General features: G+C 35.6%; 4 protein-coding genes across 5 annotated transcripts; 2 read left to right on the top strand and 2 right to left on the bottom strand.

Moving 5' to 3' along the window:
- Positions 1-82: 82 nt before the first annotated feature.
- On the bottom strand, positions 83-2,900 carry LOC127249578 (protein BPS1, chloroplastic-like). Of its 2 annotated transcripts, none has more exons than XM_051272508.1 (2): positions 2,745-2,900; positions 83-1,308 (listed from the first exon to the last, which is right to left on the bottom strand). In XM_051272508.1, the coding sequence occupies exon 2, from the start codon at positions 1,296-1,298 to the stop codon at positions 231-233; it is 1,068 nt and encodes a 355-aa protein (XP_051128465.1). In that variant the 5' UTR covers positions 1,299-1,308; positions 2,745-2,900; the 3' UTR covers positions 83-230. The 2 variants fall into 2 exon arrangements, with proteins under 2 accessions (XP_051128465.1, XP_051128541.1); XM_051272584.1 differs by having other exon boundaries at positions 2,678-2,816.
- A 1,347-nt stretch (positions 2,901-4,247) lies between these two features.
- Positions 4,248-7,533, bottom strand: LOC127249061 (probable serine/threonine-protein kinase At1g01540). Its single transcript, XM_051271680.1, has 8 exons — positions 6,815-7,533; positions 6,185-6,492; positions 5,725-5,829; positions 5,495-5,617; positions 5,240-5,410; positions 5,033-5,162; positions 4,726-4,935; positions 4,248-4,632 (listed from the first exon to the last, which is right to left on the bottom strand). Exons 1-8 carry the CDS (start codon positions 7,085-7,087, stop codon positions 4,510-4,512), a joined length of 1,443 nt encoding a protein of 480 aa, XP_051127637.1. The 5' UTR covers positions 7,088-7,533; the 3' UTR covers positions 4,248-4,509.
- A 5,455-nt stretch (positions 7,534-12,988) lies between these two features.
- On the top strand, positions 12,989-14,831 carry LOC127248971 (probable receptor-like protein kinase At5g24010). The gene has a single exon (XM_051271595.1). It carries the CDS (start codon positions 13,022-13,024, stop codon positions 14,456-14,458), a length of 1,437 nt encoding a protein of 478 aa, XP_051127552.1. The 5' UTR covers positions 12,989-13,021; the 3' UTR covers positions 14,459-14,831.
- A 1,761-nt stretch (positions 14,832-16,592) lies between these two features.
- On the top strand, positions 16,593-21,039 carry LOC127248347 (ferric reduction oxidase 2-like). Its single transcript, XM_051270676.1, has 8 exons — positions 16,593-16,909; positions 16,990-17,089; positions 17,201-17,386; positions 17,579-17,813; positions 19,157-19,484; positions 19,579-19,822; positions 19,921-20,630; positions 20,708-21,039. Exons 1-8 carry the CDS (start codon positions 16,732-16,734, stop codon positions 20,845-20,847), a joined length of 2,121 nt encoding a protein of 706 aa, XP_051126633.1. The 5' UTR covers positions 16,593-16,731; the 3' UTR covers positions 20,848-21,039.
- Positions 21,040-21,420: the final 381 nt, after the last annotated feature.

The following is a 21,420-nucleotide window of genomic DNA, read 5'->3' as shown; positions in this document are numbered from 1 at the left end:
TTCATGGAACCACCGAGCAAGAAAGGAGGCATCGGAAAAAACATGCTTGTAAGATAGGATGAACATATTCATGTAGCAAATATAAGCAAACAAGATTTATATTTCATCAACACTATTACTACATATGAGTTCAAACACATCAATCAACGCATATCACCACTGAACATACATTGCTACTTGAGCCTTATAACTACAATACACTTCCAAAGCAACACAGACCCACGTATTATTCACCTAATCGCTGGACCTAATTTTTTTTTTCTAGTTTCGACTTGGTCAGAGATGCTATCACCAATTCTGGTCCTAATGTTACCGAGCAAAGCATCCCGGCCTGTTAGAACAATTTGGAAGAACCTGTCCACCTCCTTTGCAAGCAGATCCAATCCTAGTGAAAGTTTGTCAGAAAACCTTCCCAAGTCAGATGCTGAGTTTTGCAGTATTTTAGCTTCAACAGGATCAACCCCATCCTGCACAATGGGATATAGCTTCTGGACACCTGTATCAACAGCTTCAAGCTCTTTCAGTACAGTCATCCTTCGACTAGAGTCTGTGTTCCTAATTTCAGTATTTACAAAAATCTGGAGATCACTAAAAGCTTTGGCCCACAAGTATGTCTCGGAAACCTTTAGGTCCATCAACTTCTCCGTGGAACCAGAAAATGCTGCAGCAAATACACTACAGATGAAAAGAGTAGCCACCTTAACACCATACATAGCTTGCATCAAAACCTTGCCCTTAGCCGAGTTCTTAATTTTTGGTAGCTCAAGCATTTGGGCAAGACCATCCATGACACAGAAGCAGTTATCAAGTCTTGGATTCTTTGAAGTAATATGCTGCCTCCATCCATCTAGCGACGACCGTGCACGCACAAACTGCTTTGAGGAGTCAGCACCCAAGTTATGCAAGGCACATTGAAGAAAAAGCTGGCCCTGTTTCATCCGAGAAATCTCCGAGCTGAACGAAATGCAGAGATCAAGCAACTTTACACTATTGTCTAAATACAGGTCAATCCACTTGTCATCCCAATCACAAACAGGGAATTCAAGGTCCGTGATCAAAGATTTTATGTCGCTATGAATTCCACATAGCAACTCCACTGCACATCTCATCCAAGATAAGCTGAGAATATCTTCCTTGGCTGCTGGCTTAAGCATTTTAATTCTACCTGCCAGTGTCTCCTCAAACTGATTCAACAGACGAAGAAGCTTTGGAGAAAGTTGTGAACCTTTCGGTGATATCATTCGGAAAGGGTTTCCAAATGGCAGAAAAGGCTTTTGTGGTTCTTTCGCACGGCTCATTTTCAATGCACTAATGTTCAAGAAGAAAGAAGACAAACAATATGAGATGACTGAAAAATAAAAATTTAATTTAAAAAGAAAAAAGAAAAAAAGAGCATGTAAGCCGCCATCCAAATGAACCACTACACTATGGCCACTTTAAGCCAATATTAAAAAAACTAACTAAATATGGAAATTGTTTACCAAGTTATTTCGTTTCAAATTGACCATTCACTAGAATTTACCAAATCTACCAACTAAACAACTCATGTTCACATTTCTAAGTGGAAGATAAATCAATATATAGATACTTTTGGCCACAATGTGATATCTCAAGTCTCATGGCTGTTTAATTGAGAACAAAGAAACAAAAACAAAGTGCCAATGACCCGTTACCAAATATATTATTTTTTAAGAATAAAAAGATGAAGACGAAGAAGGAGGAGAAAATGAAAGAAAAAATCCTCAATTATTCTATTAATAAAGCCAATATTTTTATTGACTCGTAACGTTCTCAGTCAATCAGTCAATTCTGCAGCGGATTGCTAGGGTTCTTAATCAGTCGAGCTCCACTCTGAATCAAACAAGCATACTAATATACAATGAACTGATGAATTGATGGGTTGGTACAAGGGAAAAAAGAATATGCAAATTTCAAACATATGAAAATTTATTTCACAATTTTCACTGATATCAAGAGTGCAGCTTGCAACACATCGACCAAACTCAACTGTAGTGAACATAATCATAGCAGAAGAAAAAAAATCCAAACTGCAAGATCATTCTTCAGTAACATCTATAAAAAAATCCCATCATATACACCATAGTAAAAAATGAAAGCACAAGCAAGCAAACATCACATGTCAAGGTTTAAAGGTAACAAACTTCATGTGCCACGATTAAGAAGCCAAAAGCTAGCATCGCTTATGTTTAAATGCTTAATAGAATAACATTCAATCGATCCAATTTTTCACCAATCATGAGATTCGGCAACCAAATAGTTGATTAAAAAAAAAATGTTCCAGTAAATTATACTAGAGTAATCCACAAACTTGTAATAAAAACTCCAGATCTACGCTGTTTGCAAGAGTCAACACAATAATTTCACAAATTACTTCAAAATTTTTCTAGAAAACACAAGTAGTACTTGAGATTTCTTTTGATCTAATCTTACAACCTGAGATAACAAGAGGAGACCCAGTACAGCTCGTTATGGAGTAGATTAACACATAGAAAAAGTCATAGCATACAAGATAAACTTCTTGGGCAAAAATAAAGCCAAAACTCATTAGATCCACGAAAAATAAACCGGTCAAAGGCTAAATTAACGCCGATCGTCTATGTAAAGCATAAACCCAGTAATATTACACCGAACAGCGGTAGAGCACAAGCATACATACATATATACACGCCCACAGAGACACAGAAACACGGGTGTACGTCCCACGGAGACCGAAAAGGAACTACCTGAAACAGTAGCTGGAGGCGCTCAGAGAAGCGATGGAGCAATTGCAGAAAAGTCTGAAGCAAAAAGGAAGGTAGGGTTTCTGGGAATCGTTGAACGTGTATATTGAATTGAGTAGTGGGAGTGGTGGGGGACACGTGGTCGAGTCTAATTGGAGAATAGTTGCTGCCTAGGGTGCAACTTCTGACGGGTGGGGAGGCATGTAGAGGATCAGAGTTGGCGAAATCTGACCGTTGATGTTAGAAATGAATGATGTCAAATTAAGGCGTGGCGTGGCGTGGCGTGTCGTGTCCGCTGGGGAAAATTAGGGGCCATTTGTTCGTTCGGTCGTCCGTTGCATGTATGGAGTGTGATAAATAAATAAAATTAGGGGACTTTCTCGTACGGATTAGGAAAAAAAGGATTTTTCATTCCACACTCATATCCTCGTCCATGCCTTGACCCTTCCTTACTCGCGAGTGTTCATTTTCTGTTTATCTTTGTATAAAATGAATGCAATCTGGGCTCAGATTTGGGCTCGGCTTGGTGAAGGAATCTATAGTTTTCATCTGGGCCCACGAGAGATTGACTCCTCCCCAGTCCTCTCTCTCTCTCTTGTAGTTAATTATCTTCTTTCTTTCTTTCTTGTTCTCGTCTCGTCTCGTCTCGTCTCGTGTATATTGTATTGTATTGTATGTAGAGTGGATGCAATAATTGATTGAATGATTTGTTGATAGATATTAGACACATTTTTGCGTGTGTGTTGTGACCTGGACCTGGACCTGGAAACTCCAACAAGTGGGTGTGGGTGTGGGTGGAATAAAAGTTTCCCAATCCAGATGGAATTCTTATCTCTATGTCTGTCTGTCTGTCTCTGTCTGTTTGTCTCAAACAAGACAAAGCCAACCATTCGTCCCTTGCTATACCCATTGGCCATTGCCATTGCCACTGCCGTTGCCAGCCCGAGAACACAAGGCAGGCAAGCATTATTGTCATGGAGAGGGAGGAAGGGAGGGAGGAGGAGCCTTAGATAATGCATCCAAGGCCCACTGCCAGCTAGTGATCACACCAGCTACACTACACTACACATTATGTGTGAGTTTGAGTTTGTGTTTGTGAGAGCGTATCCCTTCTTCTTCTTCTTCTTCTTCCTCTTCTTCTTTCCAAAATCCGGTAATTGACTAACAAACACGCCATGCCCATGTGGAAGCCCAGCTTGCCATGGAGCCAGCCAGCCAGCCACCATCACCATCTTAGTTCCATCCAATCCATACTGGTCCCCTTTATTATCATCCATCCATCCATATCCGCCCTCCTTATTCTCACTCAAGTCACTCTCCCCCCTCTCTCACTCAAGTCACTCTCCCCCCTCCGTATCACTCGCAGTCCTCCGTCCAAATGCCAACACATGCACGACATGACATGTCTATTCAACAACTGGCATCTCATCTCATCCCATCTCTCTCCCTGTCTGATTGCATAACGACATACAATACTAAAGAAGAACAACAACAACAACAAGATGATGACGCAGGAACATTACAATTTTGTGTAGTTTCTATAAGAGGAGTTACGGGAGAGTCAGATGGATCGTACACTTCACAGACCACTACTAATGATACACATTAACTAGGCAGCTACTTGGACCAAAAATAAATTAATACCCCCAAGCAATCAATATAAGCTAAAGCACAAGATCCAATGATCAATCGAATAAATATGCAGAGGAATAATAAAAAAATAATAATAATAAAATTGTGTACCCCACCCCTCCAAGTACATATAAAACTATCTCCAGTTGTGGCTCCTACTGCTTTCCCCTTGGTCGCTGCCTTGTTTGCTGATAGGTTCTTGGCGTGAATGGTTTTCTTCTCGGACCGAACTGGAAGGCTCACGGCCTATTCGTTTTTCCTGGATTCGTGACAGACATCAAGGGAGTGGAGTGATTAATGCAAACTAGGTTGCTGTGTGAGGAGGAGGAGGCTGGCTATGTTTTGGGCATACCTCGCGGGACAGCAGATCCTCTGATTCGAGCATATGTAACACATGCCCCATTTTGGGCCTCTTTTGGGCATCAGGATCGACACATCGAAGAGCCACAAGGATCAGACGCTTCAAAGCTTTTGAAGGTGGGCGCTCCGGCAGCTTAGGGTCCACTACTTCCTCTGCCTCCCTTTTTGCAACCATCACCTTGAGCCAATCAACCAGATTGACCTGTACGAGTTTTCCATTAGTGCAATGCTGCGGAATCCCCCTAACAAGCTCATGCTTCTTAGGCTAGCTATTTTAAGCTGTTAAATTGAAAACTAACCTCTCCCTGCGGACGACCATAATCAACAGGAGATCTCCCCGTAATGATCTCCATAATCAATATCCCGAAGCTATAAATATCACTCTTCTCATTCAGCATACCAGTGCAAGCATATTCTGGAGCAACATAACTAGCAAGGCAAGGAACAGTCAGTTTGCCAGACCACAGCGCATGATGGTTTTTATCTAATGGTGATAATGAACTGACCCGAATGTTCCCATCACTCTAGTTGTCACATAAGATCTCTCTGAGTTCAGGAGCTTAGCCAGCCCAAAATCCGACAGCTTAGGATGCCACTGACGATCAAGTAATATGTTGCTGGACTTGATGTCACGGTGGACGACCTTTGGTTCCAGACCATCATGGAGATAAGCCAAGCTGCACCAACCAAGAAAGTGTCAAAGATGAGCATGGATCATCAGGACAATGTAACCGAAACAGCAGATTGCTGTTCTACCCTACCCTTTTGCAGTTCCTATGATTACATTCACACGAATCTCCCATGTCAACGGGCTGACATCCCCCACATCTCCATGAAGCCACTGGTCTAAATTTCCATTGTCAACATATTCGTAGACAAGCATCCTACACAGAGAAGATAAACATGCCCACAATGAAAAACCGATCAAGTCTTGGTGCTTAGTAGAATACTTAAAGCCTGCTGCTAGGAACAAAAAGTGCATCAGCAATACCTATAAGCTCCTTCAACACAGTATCCCAGCAACCTTACAAGATTCTTGTGTCGAACTCGGCCAATTGCTTCAACCTCCACCTTGAATTCCTTTTCAGCTTGACCCCTATATATTGCATACCAAGACCATGGATGTTTAATCATTCCCACATAATGAGAATTAAGATATATAGAAATAAAACCTTCCACATTTTGATCAAAACAGGCTTAAAAACATTTTTTCCACATTACACATCTTCCTTGGGAAGGAAACTTGTCTTAAATGCAATGCTTATAAATGTAGAGAAAATTCAGTGCACCAAATTGACCAAATAAATTGTCTAGATTCTCTATGTCAGCCAACAAAACAAAGCACAACCAATAAATTTATAAACCCAATTACAGATTATGTGATCTAAAATTCCCAAATGTAATAATTGATATCTATCACGCCTACAAAAATTGAGGAACCCGTATATTACCTGTTGTTCAACAAATTCTTTATGGCAACTCGAGTGTTATCCGTCAGCACACCATAATACACGATACCATATCCACCTTCACCAATCACATTCTCATCAGACAAGCCATTGGAGGCCGCCTCAAGTTCTCTCAAAGTATACCACCTGCCCCATCCCAGATGAGACACCTCTGGCAATGACCCACTGCCTCCATAAGACCCGGTATCAGCCCCACTGGTAGCCCTGCTCTCACCACTCGATGCTCCTCTATCAGAGAACACCACTCTGTGCTCCACCTTCCCCATATCAATCTGTATTTCTGGCACAGCCTGAAAAATTCAATCTTGCCATTTTAGAGAGAAATTCATAATAGATTTGTAGTAGATTAAACAGGAGCCCACCATCAGTGTCTTTACTGCAACAAAAATCGATTCAATTTAATTAAGGCCATCGATTAATTTACACGAAACAGCACTCAAAAAGAGATCCTCACCATATCATCTTTTAGCATATGTATTCCAGTTGGATTAAAATTTCCACAGAGATACAGAGCTAAACTCTTCTCTCAAATCATAATTCAAGACTTAGGGAGAGGAAGAATTAACAAGGCAGCCGAAATTTAGCTAAAAAGTACAGATCTTGAATGTATACCGGCTGTGGGCGGTGCTCGGCGGCGGCTGAGTCGCGTGTGATCTCCTGAATTTCCTTGGAGACGACGGGCGTAATCTCGAACCCCGGGCGCTTGGGCTTACCCTTGACGGTGCTGCGGCGGCGTGAGGCAGTGATGCAAAGAGATATCAGGAAAAGGAAAATCACAATCACAGCTCCGACGACTATTCCGATGACGACCCATAAATGTAGCCCAAAGATCGAGGTCTTCTTCGAGAGCTCGGTGTCCACAAACGCAGTATCTAACACAGACATCTCCGCTCTACTTTTAACACTTGCCAAATTAATCACTTGGGTGCCTCCAATCTAGAATCAGACTGTAATATGTATAAGGTCTCGCACTAGTGACTGAAGGGTGAAGAACAAAGCATGTAAGGACAAGATTGAGATGGGTTAGACGGTTCTTCAGCGGTGCGGAGCTGAAAAATTAGGGGAAACTCAGTGCGTCGAGATACATTCATGTGCGCATATATATGTATGAGAGCGCAATTGGTGGGAAGACAAATGTGATTCAGAAAAGATTCGATTTACGAGTTGGGCTGAAATAGAGAGATCGAAGACGTCGGATGCAAGAAACCGAGCAGAAAATGGCTTCCGCCGGAAAGCGATTTTCCAGCGACGGAGTGTGTCAGAGGAGAGTAGGGGGGAGAGAGAGAGAGAGAGAGAGGGGGAGAGAAGGGGTGTCGTTCAGAGAGTTGCTCACTTTTATCAATTGTGCTTTCTCTTTTTCATCAATAGTTAAATTAATTAATAAATATATTCAATCTTTATCATTTTTTATTATTATTTTTTTTTTTTACTACTTATGCGGAACTTATATCTCTCACTTTATGAATTCCAATGAAATTGTTTCCTAAATAATTGTATCATTGCAAAGGCTGTATTAATTGTATCATTGGATGTTTAATAATGTCAATCAGAAATGTTTGTTTAATAGTATTTTTAAAATTTATAGTTTTAATGGTTTTTTTTTAGTACAGTTGATTTTTCCATATAATCTATTATTTTTTAATAATTAAGGTAATAGTTCAATGGTTTAATCCGATGTTAATATTATATTATTATGTAGTTTTAAATAAGTAAAATGACTAAAATCAAAGTCTATTTTGAAAAAAAAAAAAAAAAGTGAGATGATGAGCATCTTTTTGATATAATTCAATTATATTATTAGATAAAGTAACTAGACAGGGGAGTTGAGTAGATGATGAGCATATTAATTTCAATTGAATGTAATTATAGTAATCAGTATATATATATATATATATTAAAATAATCAATCAAGTAGACTATTATTATATATACTATTGAGGCTGGGGGTACGTAGAAAGTTGATGTTAGGCCTTGAACCGGTCCGATTCTATTATATTTATATTGTATTGTATTGGTAAATCAATCGTATGCAAGTGAAAACTAGTGGCATTAGTTACACTAACAATTGCAAGTGCTGTGCTGTGGACCCACTCTCCCAACGGTCGGATGCTCACAAAGCTTGATCTAATGACACGTGTCGTGGGTATTTATTCACTCGGACACGGGCCGGCAGTGGAAATAGAAATAGAAATAGAAATAGAACTAGAACTAGAACGAAGAAAAGAGGGAGGGCAGCAGAGCAATAGGCATTAATTTGGAGGAGGAGGATTTAATCAATTGATATACTAGTATATGTCAGACAAAGTAAAGGACCAGCTCATCTCCTATATACGACTACTAGTGTCTTGACCCGTAATTATATATAGGAGTACACGTAATTATTAAATTTATGTCGTATAAATAATTTATTATAAAAAAAAATATCAAAAAATTAAAATATATTTTGAATCAATCAAAATATTATATAAACACCTATACTACGAAACGTACCTGAAATATTTACATCAATATTTATCTATATAGCTACATATTTTAAATAAAATTATTCACTTTTCATGCGATAAAGCTAATCAAATTGGATTAAGATATTTTTATATTTTATATTTATATTTTTCTTATTAAGTACTCTATTTTTATAAAATTATATTTAATTTAAATTTATATTATCATCTACTACTATTTATCTTAATTATTATTCCATAATTTACGTCAATTGAATTTATTAGTTGATTTAGCATAATTTATTTAATGTATATAACATTCAATACTTTTTATGTAATTAAATTTATAATATTTTAATTAAGCAATTATTTTATATATAATTATATTTAACTTAATATTATATTATTATCTACCATTTAAGTCTATTATTATACCATAATTATATTTTAAAAAAACTTATATAAAAAGAAAATTTGAATAAACTTATTCATATATATAATTCAAAAAATATAAATAAATTTATATATATAAATGAATTATATATATATATACACACACGAATGATTGCTATAAAATATTTTTATAATTCTTTTAACTCGGTGGAAAAGTCAATAAATAATAAAAAAAATTATAATTTGCACAAATGTAAGAATTTAAGATTGTAACTTTTTAAATCAAGATTCTTTTAATACAATTACAGTCTACAAATAATGCATTTAAAGAGAAATAAATAAAATTAATATGAAATTGAAATCTATAAATATATATATATATATATAAAACATATGTTCATGTTCGAAAGTAATCACAAAATCAAACAAATCACAAAATCAAATAAATCTATTAATTATAATACAATAAATACCATAATCGACAAAAAAAAAAAAAAAAACTATTATAAATAAAGATAAAAGATCATGTATATCTTAGTATCAATCCAAGACCACAAAATGTACATAACAAATATCATCCGTAATATCTCCAATTTGTGGCGCATTGATCCCAAAAATATAGTAACTTATTCGTCTCCAAATTATATGATATTCCAATATTCTAAAGCTTAGACAAACTAAAAGGGGAACAACAGAGTTGTATTGCATGAAGTGAGAATTGCCGGAATATCAATCGGAGACTCACCGGAAATAATGCCGGAAAAGGAGAAAAAAATAATAAAGGAATATGGGGGAGAAAAAATAGTCATGGTGAGTATAAAATGGATGGCTAGAAAGCTTTTTTCATAGGCATTGAAACGAGGATTGTCATCAAATTCGTCATTAATACCGACGTTAATATTCATTAACCTCTTTCCATAAATATTAAAATTTATTTCATTCATAATTATTTCAATTTATTTATATTTAAGATAAATTTTATTATTTAATTGTAACCATTTTTATTATTTATTAAATAAATTTTTTTAATTAAGACATTATTTAATTTTAAAATGAAAAAAAGTACTATTATACTATAGATATAATAATTATATCAAAATTTTTATTTTTAAGAATATTTATTAATTGTATTAAATAAATTAAAAATATAAAATAGAGTGATGTGACAAATATATAATATTTATAAGTATTGTAAATTTTAAATTTTAATAAATATATTTATTAATTATGATTGCATTAATTATATCCACTGTAATAAAATTGGTTTTTAGTATAATATAAAAAATAAAAAATAGGTGTTTGATTTGATATTTTTTTGGTAAAAAATTGGATGAATAGTGTAAATCTAATCCAAATCCCAAAACAAACACACCCTAGCAATTAATATAATAGTAATTATTATTATATTTTGTATTTAATTATAATAATTAAAAATTTATTCAAATAATATTGCAAAATTAACATTTAAATTATATTTTATGTAAAATATATTACTCCCTCCGTCACATAACAAACTATCTATTTTTTCATTTTAGTTCGTCTCATAACAAAGTATCAATTTTCTTTTCTTCAGTAACAGCACTATCTACCAAACATTACAAATATCCTTGCAACTTATAATATATTACACAAATATCGTTACATTTATATCACACAATACTAATACGATTATTTTAGTCATTTTTACTTTATTCATGCTACATCCTAATATAATATTAATATTTTAAAAAAAACTAAATAGATACCTAACTATACGATAGAGAGAATATTAATAATTAATTTTATTTAAAAATATTAAAATAAAAATATTAAAAATTTCAAAATTCTCTAAAAATTCTTTAGTTAATATATAGTCATAATATAATAGTTTTACATTTAAAATTACTTAATAATAATTTATAATTTTTATATAAATATATCTGTATAATAGAATATACATTTGTAAAATAAATTAAAATTCTTTTAAATTAAAATAAATCATTTAATTTTAAAATAAACAAAGAATTGTTATATAGTATTATATAATAGTTTTAATAATATTATCTGTTCTTTTAATTTAAAAAATATTCAAAAAATCTTGCAAAATTAACATTTCAATTATATTTTATGTAAAATATATTTATTAATAATTATTTTTATTTAAAAATATTAGAATAAAAATATTAAAATATCAAAATTCTCTAAAAATTATCTAGTTAATATATAATTTTAATAATATAATAGTTATATATTAAAAATTACTTAATAATTATATAATTTTTATATAAATATATCTGTATAATAGAATATATATTTGTAAAATAAATTAAAATATTTTTAAACTAAAATAAATTATTTAATTTTAAAATAAATAAAGAATTGCTATATAGTACTCTTTCCGTCTCACTTCTCATGTTCATATTTTCATTTGCGTCAATCTCATTTATTTTGTCACTTTTATTTTTTGAAAAAAATTATACACGTTAATCTTAATTTAAAAAAATTTTAATTTACAACTTTTTAAATTTTAATTACACTTAATCAATTATCTTAATCTTATCTACAGTAAAGCGGACAAAATATCCGGGGACGGATGGAGTACTATACAATAGTTTTAATAATATTATAAATTCTTTTAATTATTAAAATATTTATTAATTTTATTAGTTATAATATTAGTATTAAGTATATTAATTATATTTTTATTAATTGTTAGTATTTAATTTAAATTTAATTTATTAGAAAATTCAAAAAAAGAAAAAAAAAATAGTTATTCGGTTCTGTTTTATATATAGATAATATAATAAAAATTATATTTTAAAATTATTAAATTTTAATTACCCTTAATTAAAGGTATAAATGAACATAAATTATATTATAAATTTACTTTAATCATAAAATTAAATAAATTATTTTATTATCTTTAAAAATGTATTAATTATAATTTTATTAATTATGATAGATTTAATAGTATTTAATATATTTTTATTTTATTAAAAAAATCAAAACAATGATAAAACAAAAAAATAGTGAAATGGACTCCACCGATCTCCTTTATATAATAATAATAATAATTATTATTATTATTATTATAATTTACTTTAATCATAAAATTATGTAGTAATTTATTTTAATCATAAATTATCTTTAAAAATGTATTAATTATAATTTTATTAATTATGATATACTTAATAACATTTAATACATATTTATTTTATTAAAAAAATAAAAAATAAAAAATAAAAAAAAATTGATGAGGTGGACCCACCGATCTCTTTTCTATATATATATATATATATATAGATAGATATAGATTATTCTTATTCATATTATTATATTATTATTTGGAAATGATTTACAGGTAAGGCTTAGGCGAGGCAAGGCATCTTGACATTCTGGATCTAGCTGTCCTGTCCAGATATGGACATGGATATTCATGTCACGTACGGGGAGCCGGAGCCGGAGCCGGAGCCGGAGCCGGAGCCACCCAAATTGAACTCACTTGCTCGCTCGCTCGCTCTCTTCTTAAATAATAGTAATACTCCATGCCAGCCAGCCAGCCAGCCCATGGGAATGATCTTAATCTTGAATTAATGATGATTGTCAAACAACGTAACCCCATTCTTTTATTTATTTATTTATGATAGTAACAATTATTATGTTAATCATCATTATTTGACATCTCTCTCTATCTAAAGGTAAAACTGTAATTAGTCAGTCAACTACCGCGTCCAATTAAGATCTTATGTATGTAATCAATCAATAACAAATTAAATTATTACATGCCCGGGCGACTCTTTTATTTTTAAAAGTATTATTAATTCTTACCGCATGCGAAATGATTTGACCCTACCCTGGAAAGAGGGAAGCACGACTCTTGCCCCAACCCAACCCACCGAATAGTAAAAGCGTGTTTTTATTCAACCGCGTTATTATTACTTGTCTTATTTATTTCTGGGGCCCACCCGCGGGGATTTCTAAACTGCGAACAAAGTCAGGTCAGGTCATGCTCCGAAACCGATATCCATCGAAGCTCGCTCCAATGGCGACCACCCTTCTCCTTCTCGTGTTAATACTCGCTCCCTTCCCCAGCGTTTCCCCCTTCTCCCCTGTCGACTACGACCTCATCAACTGTGGATTGCGCGCCGGTGATGTAGTGGACGCGGATCACCGAGTCTTCACCGGCGATGGCTCCCGATTCCCTTCCTCCACCAGGACCGTACAGCTAGAGAGCACCGATTCGCGCCTTGCTTCTGCTTCCCCGCTCTACAGCACTGCCAGGGCCTTCCATTACCCCACATACTACGCGTTCCCCATCAGAGATCGGGGCCAGCACCATTTGGTACGCCTCCACTTTCATCCCGTTCAAAATGATTATTATAATTCATACGAAGCTGAATTTCACGTTGTGGCCAATGGATTTCTGCTATTGCGCAACTTTCGCATCAGAAAAGGCGATACTTTTCCGCTAATTAAGGAGTTTGTGATCCCGATCGCTTCCGAGAAGCTTGAAATTGCATTAATGCCCTCGGGAAAATCAAATTTTGGTTTCGTGAATGCGATAGAAGTAATTTCTGCTCCGGCTGACTTGATTGCTGACGTAGCGCAGTTCATTGATGTCGATAAGAACGAGAGGATTGATGGGTTATTGAAAAGTGGCTTTGAGACACTGTACAGAGTGAATGTTGGTGGGTTCAAAGTGACTCCCTTTAATGACTCCTTATGGAGGACTTGGGCGACGGATGATCAATACTTGGCCACAAGCCAAGGGTCTGAAAAAATCAACTTTGGGGGTCGGATTAAGTATCGATTGGGTGGATCAACACGGGAAGTAGGCCCGGACAATGTCTACAATTCTGCAAGATTGATAAGGAGTTCTAATGGATCAGTTCCAAGTGTGAATTTAACATGGTCGTTTGAAGTGGAAAAGGGTTACAGGCATATGGTTAGGATGCATTTTTGTGATATAGCAAGTATGGCAGCGGGCATGATTTATTTTAATGTATATTTGAATGGAAACTTAGCATGTGCGAACCTGGACTTGTCACATATGACAAATAGACTGTTGGCTTCACCATATTATGCTGACTTTGTTACTGATGACATGAGCTCGGGAAAGTTGCTGGTGAGTGTGGGGCCATCGAACATAAGCTTACCTCTTGCTGTTGATGCCATTCTTAATGGGATTGAGATATGGAGGCTGAATAATTCAATGAGTAGTTTCGATGGAGAAGTTTGTGCAGAATTTGCATGGAGAAGTTGGAGAACAGAGCATAGAAGCGGTGGCTTCTTGTCCCTGGTTGCTGCGATGCTTCTCCTCCTATCGGTATCTGTTTATTTCCAATGGAGAAGGACTAGCTCTGCAGGATGGTCAAGGTTGCCTGTGGACATCTCTGAAGTTAGTTTAAAGTCCGGCAGCCAATTTTCATCCATCAAAACTTGATCCCTTGCAGAGTGGAAGAGCCGCGCCCCACAGGTTTCCTGTGTTTTATAGTTCTGATTGAGCTAGCTATATTGTGTGCCATGAAGATGCCGCTGTAAGTTTGAGGTGATGCTGTATTATCCTATCCTGCAAGTAAATGCCTGTAATCCTGATGTTTGTGACACGACTATTGTATAAACTGTGCTATAGTATGCTATACCATTCGAACCATGTTTGCTTCTGAAAGATACTTGGAAATGCTAGTGGTCCTCTCCACTGTTTGTTTTTTTATATGCTCTTGTAGTTTTCCATTTTGACTCTGGATCAAATTGTTGTAGTTGGAAGTGACCAATCTGTACGAATGATTTTCAAGTGTCTTTCAACTTTCTTCTGAGTTTTCATCGCACTGTACCTTTAAAGTCATTAGAATTCTCCTGATTCTTGCAGCATCTTATGGTGTTGTTCAAGTTCAAAAATACTAAGACTGACAACCTTATGGTTAGTTCTGGACGGCAGAAAACCATATATATAGTAGTTGTAACATCCCGACCGGCTCAAAATATTCCAATTGTCAACATTTAACCAAACAAAAATAGGATATTAGATCCAACAAGTTTGCTATAATCTCTTTATTTCACCAAATAAACATTTGAATAATATATCAATGACAATAGGTATAGTCTAACTCCAAAAAATCATAATATTTAAATATAATCGTAAATCTTTATTCAAAAACCATAACTGGGTTAGGGTAAAACTAGAGTTTCAAACCCATCCCATAAATTTTACGATTTATAATAATCTTCGCATAATCAACTTTTTAGAAGAAATTGGCAAAATCTTAAAAGTTCTAGGAATTAGAACATATTGTCTATCTAAAATGGCAAACTTCTGACTAGTATTTATACGGGACATTGTAGTAGTCTCTACCTATCCTTCTAATTTCAATTTGTTCCATCTGAAACATATATCTGTGACTGGGCATTAACCAGCCCATGAGCTAAACCAATCATCCTTTGGGCTCCTCTAGGTTTAATTATGACATCACTATACGTGTGCCTCACGTCAACTTAAGGCAGAAGATTCTACAGAGTCAACTCCCACTGCACTATACCCACAAGGGTCAACAAAGAATCCACCAATCGATCTATCTATCTATCACCACCCCTCATATCATAGCCCATTATCCTGAAGCCAGATGGTGGTTTTCATCTTTTATTCCTTCATAGCCACATAACCCACACCGGTTTATCTAAGAAAAATGATACATACATATATATATATATATTTCTTTCTTTTCCCTTCCACAAACGTACTTTATAAGTCACAATTAATGGCTATAATTAAGTTTATAACATCTTGACTAATTACAAAGAATAGAAAATTCGTTGCATTCTTTTCTTTATGCCATTCCCAGTGCTTGATGAATCCATTCCAGTACAAACTTAAATGGGAACAGGGACGGATGATGCTGTCCATTCCCAACCCCTCCTCCTCCTCCTCCTCCTCTGTTCCATGTTGCCATTAAATAAAGAAACCAAAAACCCTCAACCAACACGAAGATGGTGACAGCCACAGACGTCATCACCATTAGGCAAGAAGAAACCAACCCCTTTCTATTGCCATGTGGCCACTGAGTAAAATTCATTAACAACTCCCACAACATATGAGAAAATAAGCATTACCAAACAGGCTTCGTTTTTGTTGCCACACACACATACACTGCCTGCCTTGGCTTCTTGACTTCAACTCCTTCTTATACGGCAGCAGGACTTTCCTTAAGAATCAATTATGCAAACATAAGTTAGAACGTCCAGTTATCCAACAAAACATGTCATTATTGTTATACTTTCTCTAAACAGGATCTCTTTCTGACAACAGCAATATCAGGTTAGGATCATAAGCGAAATAATATCTCTGAACATACAATGCTTCGCCGAATCAGCTAAGTTGCAAGATCAGTAAGAAGACTTAATCAAATAGTCCGTTATATATGCATTACCATCATGTCGACTATTACGATATACCATACAAACAATAGGAAGTTAGTGCATTCTCACACACTTAAAAAAGAAAAGTGATGCAGTGTATGAGAAGATCCCAGAGAGATGGGATGGGATGGGGTCAGTGGTCCATTACAAGTTGCAGTAACGTTATCGAACCTCACCAAAACTTCCAACAGTCTCTATATATAAGAGCCATTTCGCATACTCACCCTCCTTCCATCCGAAAAAAGTCCTATTTTAACTCCAAGGAGGTGATCTGATAGAGAGAAATTAACAAGAAAAGAATTCATGGCTTCTAGTGGAGGAGTACTGATCTCCACAGCCCGGTGGGCGATCTTGTTGCTCTCACTTGTGGTTTTTCTGGGGAATATTATGATGTGGATCATCATGCCAACTGATACTTACTACAACGATTGGCTGCTTCACATTCTTGCTGATACAAACTCAACCTTTTTTGGCATCCAGGGTAACGGGCACTTTTTGATCTTCTTCCATTTTCCTTTCTTCTCTTGAAGATTTCACATTGAAGAGATGTTTGTGTTGCAGGTCCAATAATGCTGGATTTCACATTCCCCATTTTATTCATTGCTGTAATGGGATGCTTGTATCTGCATTTGGGAAAGAAGAAGGCTGCAGTCACAGGAAGGTAAGAAGTATATATCTTGATCATACTCTTGTTTTGTTTCACCAACTTTGTTTTCCTTATGTTTCTTACGATCCGATGACGAATATACCTTGTTTCATGAAATTAAAAAAGTACAAAGGACAGAAAGATGAGGTTCATGAGGAAGCCGATGATCGTCAAGGGACTTGGAATCGTTAACCTCACAGAGCTTGCCTTGTTCACAATGTTCATTGCTCTCTGTGTCTGGTATTTCGCAGATTACGTCCGCCATTGGTATAAGCAAGTCCCGATGCTTTCCATGACCAGAGGTGAAAAAGCGTAAGAAATTCCTTAATACCAAAGCCTATGAACTGTTTTTTCTTGCTACAAATTCAACATGGCAACCCCTTTACTGATTCAACACTTTCACACAAGGCACGTTGATCCTGAGAAATTTATTAAATCTGCACAATAGGTTCCACGACATAAAAAATCTTGAAAATCTTCTTGCAATTGGTTGGTTGTTTGTAGGTGGCAAACAAGGCTGGATAGAGTGGCTATAGTGACAGGGACAACAGGGAATTTGTGCTTGGCATTTCTATTCTATCCAGTGACAAGAGGCTCATCCATTCTGCCTATGTTGGGGCTAACATCAGAGGCCAGCATCAAATACCATATTTGGATTGGAAACATGGCCATGGGACTCTTCACTGCACATGGACTTCTTTACATCATTTATTGGACCCTTACCAATAGGTTATCTGAGGTATGCTTACACTGTTTTTCTTCTTCTTCTCCAAGATTTATTATTATTTATTTTAAAGAGGAAATTATACATATCTTCTAAATCTTTTTTTTTTTTTGGGTTTTTTTTGATAGAGTTGCTTGCTTCATAATGAAACAACTAGATAAACGAAGAAGTGTAGTTCATAACTGCAGAGGAAAGAAAATCCCGTCCTTCCCACCTCTATTCTTAGTTTCTTCTTTCATGACATAAAGAAGCAAAGAATGATCATTGCAGCGATGAAGGAAAGAGATATAATTGAGGTTCCACTTATAAGTGAAGTTAGGCTAAGTGGGCATCACTTAAAATACACATATTTTTGATCAATCAATATGAACCTTTGTTTGCAAGTATGACCACATCCTCTTCCATTTTTAATGTTTCCAATTAAAAGAAATGATTATTGATCTCCCCCCGCCCCTTCCCCTCTTCGCTTTTACATGAATGGTTTTTAACTTTTTTTCCAATTTACTTATCTCCACCAACAAATTCCATCCTGATTTTGAACAAAAAAGACAAAGGATGATATACTAACTATACAAATGATTCGATTCCTATATGATGTCCTACTACTCATCTACTATACACATAGAATTTTTTTTCTCACAACTTGCTCTCTATAACATTAAATTTTATATTACGTGAGTAGCTATTCATATAAAGTTTTCTGCAGTTCATTGTAATCATATTCTTCCTTCTCATTATGGCCTGCTATATTTCAATTGGAATTTATTCTCATCGTCATTATTAACGCAAATAATTGCCAAAAAAAATACGTATCATTATGGTGGTACTAAAAAGACAAAGGAAGAAGATGACGAAGAAAGTGACACATGTCCTTAGAAAATTCAAAATTCTCAATCCATGAGAGGACCACCTCAATAATGTTATCCCTTAGTGCTCAAAACACTACTTTCAGACATTACCTTTACTTCTGTTTGGTAGTTGCATTGTCAAAGTGACATTTGGGTAAATACAAAGACCTTTACTTTTTCCCCTAGCATTTTCTCCATCACGAATTCTGTGGTGGGACCATGAACTTGGGTGTATATATATGCATATGGGCGTGAGTCATCAATCAGCATGTTCACTATGGAATCAACACAGATCCCTTTTCCAAAGATTTTGTATGGCTGCAAGGACCACAAGTTTTTTATTATCACAGAATCTTGGACACCAGAAATCTCAGTGTTAAGTTGCGTCACGGTGACATTAACATTACATCACATTTTATCCTTGAGTTTCAGGGGAAACTATGTCTATGTTAAATCAAAGATATTAATATTTATGAGTTTCTGAACTTTTTGTGGTTTAAATTCTTGCAGATGCTGAAATGGGATGATCATTATGTAGCAAATGTAGCAGGCGAGATTTCTTTGCTATGTGGATTGGCATTATGGATCACTACTTACCCTACCATCAGAAGGAAGATGTTTGAGATCTTCTTTTACACTCACTATCTCTACATTCTCTTCATCATATTCTTCATCTTCCACACTGGCATTGGCTTTGTCTGCATTATGCTCCCCGGTTTCTATCTATTTGTCATCGATAGATATCTGAGGTTTCTACAATCTAGACAGAAAGTTCGGTTGCTTTCTGCTCGTGTCCTACCATGCAATACTCTGGAGCTAAACTTCTCCAAGAGTCGAGGTAATACGACCTATCAGGCTAGCTCATTACATGCTTAACAGATTATTTAGTTTGAATGTTAAATGACATTTCTGATAAAAATTCTGAAATGCAGCGCTGAAATATAGCCCAACAAGTATTATGTTCATAAATGTGCCGGGGATTTCCAAGCTGCAATGGCATCCATTCACTGTTATATCCAACAGTAACTTAGAACCAGAGAGGCTGAGCGTAATGATCAAATCTGAGGGCAGCTGGACTAAGAACCTCTATGACATCGTTTCATCACCTTCATCCATTGATCGTCTTCAAGTGGCTATTGAAGGTCCCTATGGTCCAGCCTCAACTAATTTCCTCAGGTTAAATAAACTATATCATATGAATGTATGCATGCCAGCTAGCTATAGATAAATTTTGTTCTTGATCATTTACCTAGTTGGTTAATTGACTTTTGCAGGCATGACATATTGGTGATGATTTGTGGAGGGAGTGGCATTGCTCCCTTCATTTCAATAATCAAAGAGCTTATGTTCGTTAGCTCTACACTGAAATTCACGACTCCAAAGATAATGCTGGTTAGCGTGTTCAAGAACTCTTCTCACCTCTCCATATTAGACCTGATCCTTCCCATATCTGGCACCTCTTCAGATTCCTGCACCAACTTAGAGCTCCAGATAGAAGCCTACATAACAAGGGAAAAAGGGAAACCAAAGGACAAGCTCTTGCCTCCACGAACTGTGTTGTTCAAACCAGATCCATCTGACACACCCGTTTCTCCCACATTAGGCCCCAACAGTTGGCTATGGCTTGCTGCCATAATCTCATCATCTTTCTTCATTTTTTTGGTCCTCTTGGGACTTTACACTCAATACATCGTCTATCCTATTGATAAAAACACAAACAAGCTCTATTCCTACACCAAGAAAGGTGCAACAAATATGCTGATCATCTGCTTCTCCATAGTAATAGCAGCCAGTAGTGCATTCCTGTGGAACAAGAAACAGAACACTAAGGAAGCGAAACAGATTTTGGACATGGAGGAGTCTTTAACAAGCAGATCATCCAACACATCATTTGATCGAAATGATATAGAGATGGAGAGCCTTCCAATGCAATCAACCACCAAATCTATGAATGTGCATTACGGTCAGAGGCCTAACCTAGAGAGTAAGCAATCTCCAAACCTCGAAAATCAATCTTGTCTTGAACCTGGAAACTTACCAAGATGTGGGCTTGTCTTGCAGGAATATTGCTAGGGACAAAAGAACAAAGCGTTGGAGCACTTGTGAGCGGACCAAAGAAGATGAGAGAGGATGTTGCGGCCATATGCTCCTCCCGGAAAGCAGACAATCTCCATTTTGAGGCCATCAGCTTCACTTGGTGAATGTGAATATTGCGGATTAGTATAATGATGCAATACATGATGTTTGATTATTATATATACATATGAAATATTTGAGGCGTATTGTATTTGAAGCATGACAGCATAAATAAACACATTTTGTAAAAATATATTTTGATGTATGATAGCTACACTTTATATCTTGGAATAGTTGACCAAGAATCAGCTTCTTCCTTCCCTCATGTCCTAAAGTGTTTCTAAATAGAGCATATCCACAATCCCTCTTGTGAGTGTTCCAAGTACATATAAACCTAAGGAAGGAGTTCATGGAAATGTAAGAAACAAATGATGACTTGGTTCGGGTTGTGAAATTTGAAATTCCGAGATGTGGAATTTTCTCTTCTAATTGTCACTTCCTAGCTCCAAGTGCATTGTATTCTTCCAGTCTGTTCTGTGGTAGCATCCTGGAATTTATTGGCCCTTCTACGTGACAAGGGGCCAGGTCTGGTGCATGAAGACAACATCAATTAGGAAAAATACAGACGTACAACATTTGTGCATTCACACACTTAAAACAAACAACAATATTCTAAGAACACAGGAAGATCAGAGAAG

Source organism: Andrographis paniculata, unplaced genomic scaffold, assembly GCF_009805555.1.
Source record: "Andrographis paniculata isolate CXL003 unplaced genomic scaffold, ASM980555v1 Contig10END, whole genome shotgun sequence".
Classification (NCBI taxonomy): domain Eukaryota; kingdom Viridiplantae; phylum Streptophyta; class Magnoliopsida; order Lamiales; family Acanthaceae; genus Andrographis; species Andrographis paniculata.
Note: the sequence above shows the minus strand (reverse complement) of the source record. Positions and strands in the feature narration are given on the sequence as shown.

Bases quoted from the DNA above. Each gene is read 5' to 3' on its own strand.
- LOC127249578 (XM_051272508.1), bottom strand. From the start codon at position 1,298: ATGAGCCGTGCGAAAGAACCACAAAAGCCTTTTCTGCCATTTGGAAAC.
- LOC127249061 (XM_051271680.1), bottom strand. From the start codon at position 7,087: ATGTCTGTGTTAGATACTGCGTTTGTGGACACCGAGCTCTCGAAGAAG. The intron at 5,163-5,239 runs GTCAGTTCATTA...TTGCCTTGCTAG, and splicing joins AGAGTGATGGGAACATTCGG to TTATGTTGCTCCAGAATATG. The intron at 4,936-5,032 runs GTTAGTTTTCAA...AAACTCGTACAG, and splicing joins ATGGTCGTCCGCAGGGAGAG to GTCAATCTGGTTGATTGGCT.
- LOC127248971 (XM_051271595.1), top strand. From the start codon at position 13,022: ATGCTCCGAAACCGATATCCATCGAAGCTCGCTCCAATGGCGACCACC.
- LOC127248347 (XM_051270676.1), top strand. From the start codon at position 16,732: ATGGCTTCTAGTGGAGGAGTACTGATCTCCACAGCCCGGTGGGCGATC. The intron at 17,814-19,156 runs GTATGCTTACAC...AAATTCTTGCAG, and splicing joins TTACCAATAGGTTATCTGAG to ATGCTGAAATGGGATGATCA. The intron at 19,823-19,920 runs GTTAAATAAACT...TGACTTTTGCAG, and splicing joins GCCTCAACTAATTTCCTCAG to GCATGACATATTGGTGATGA.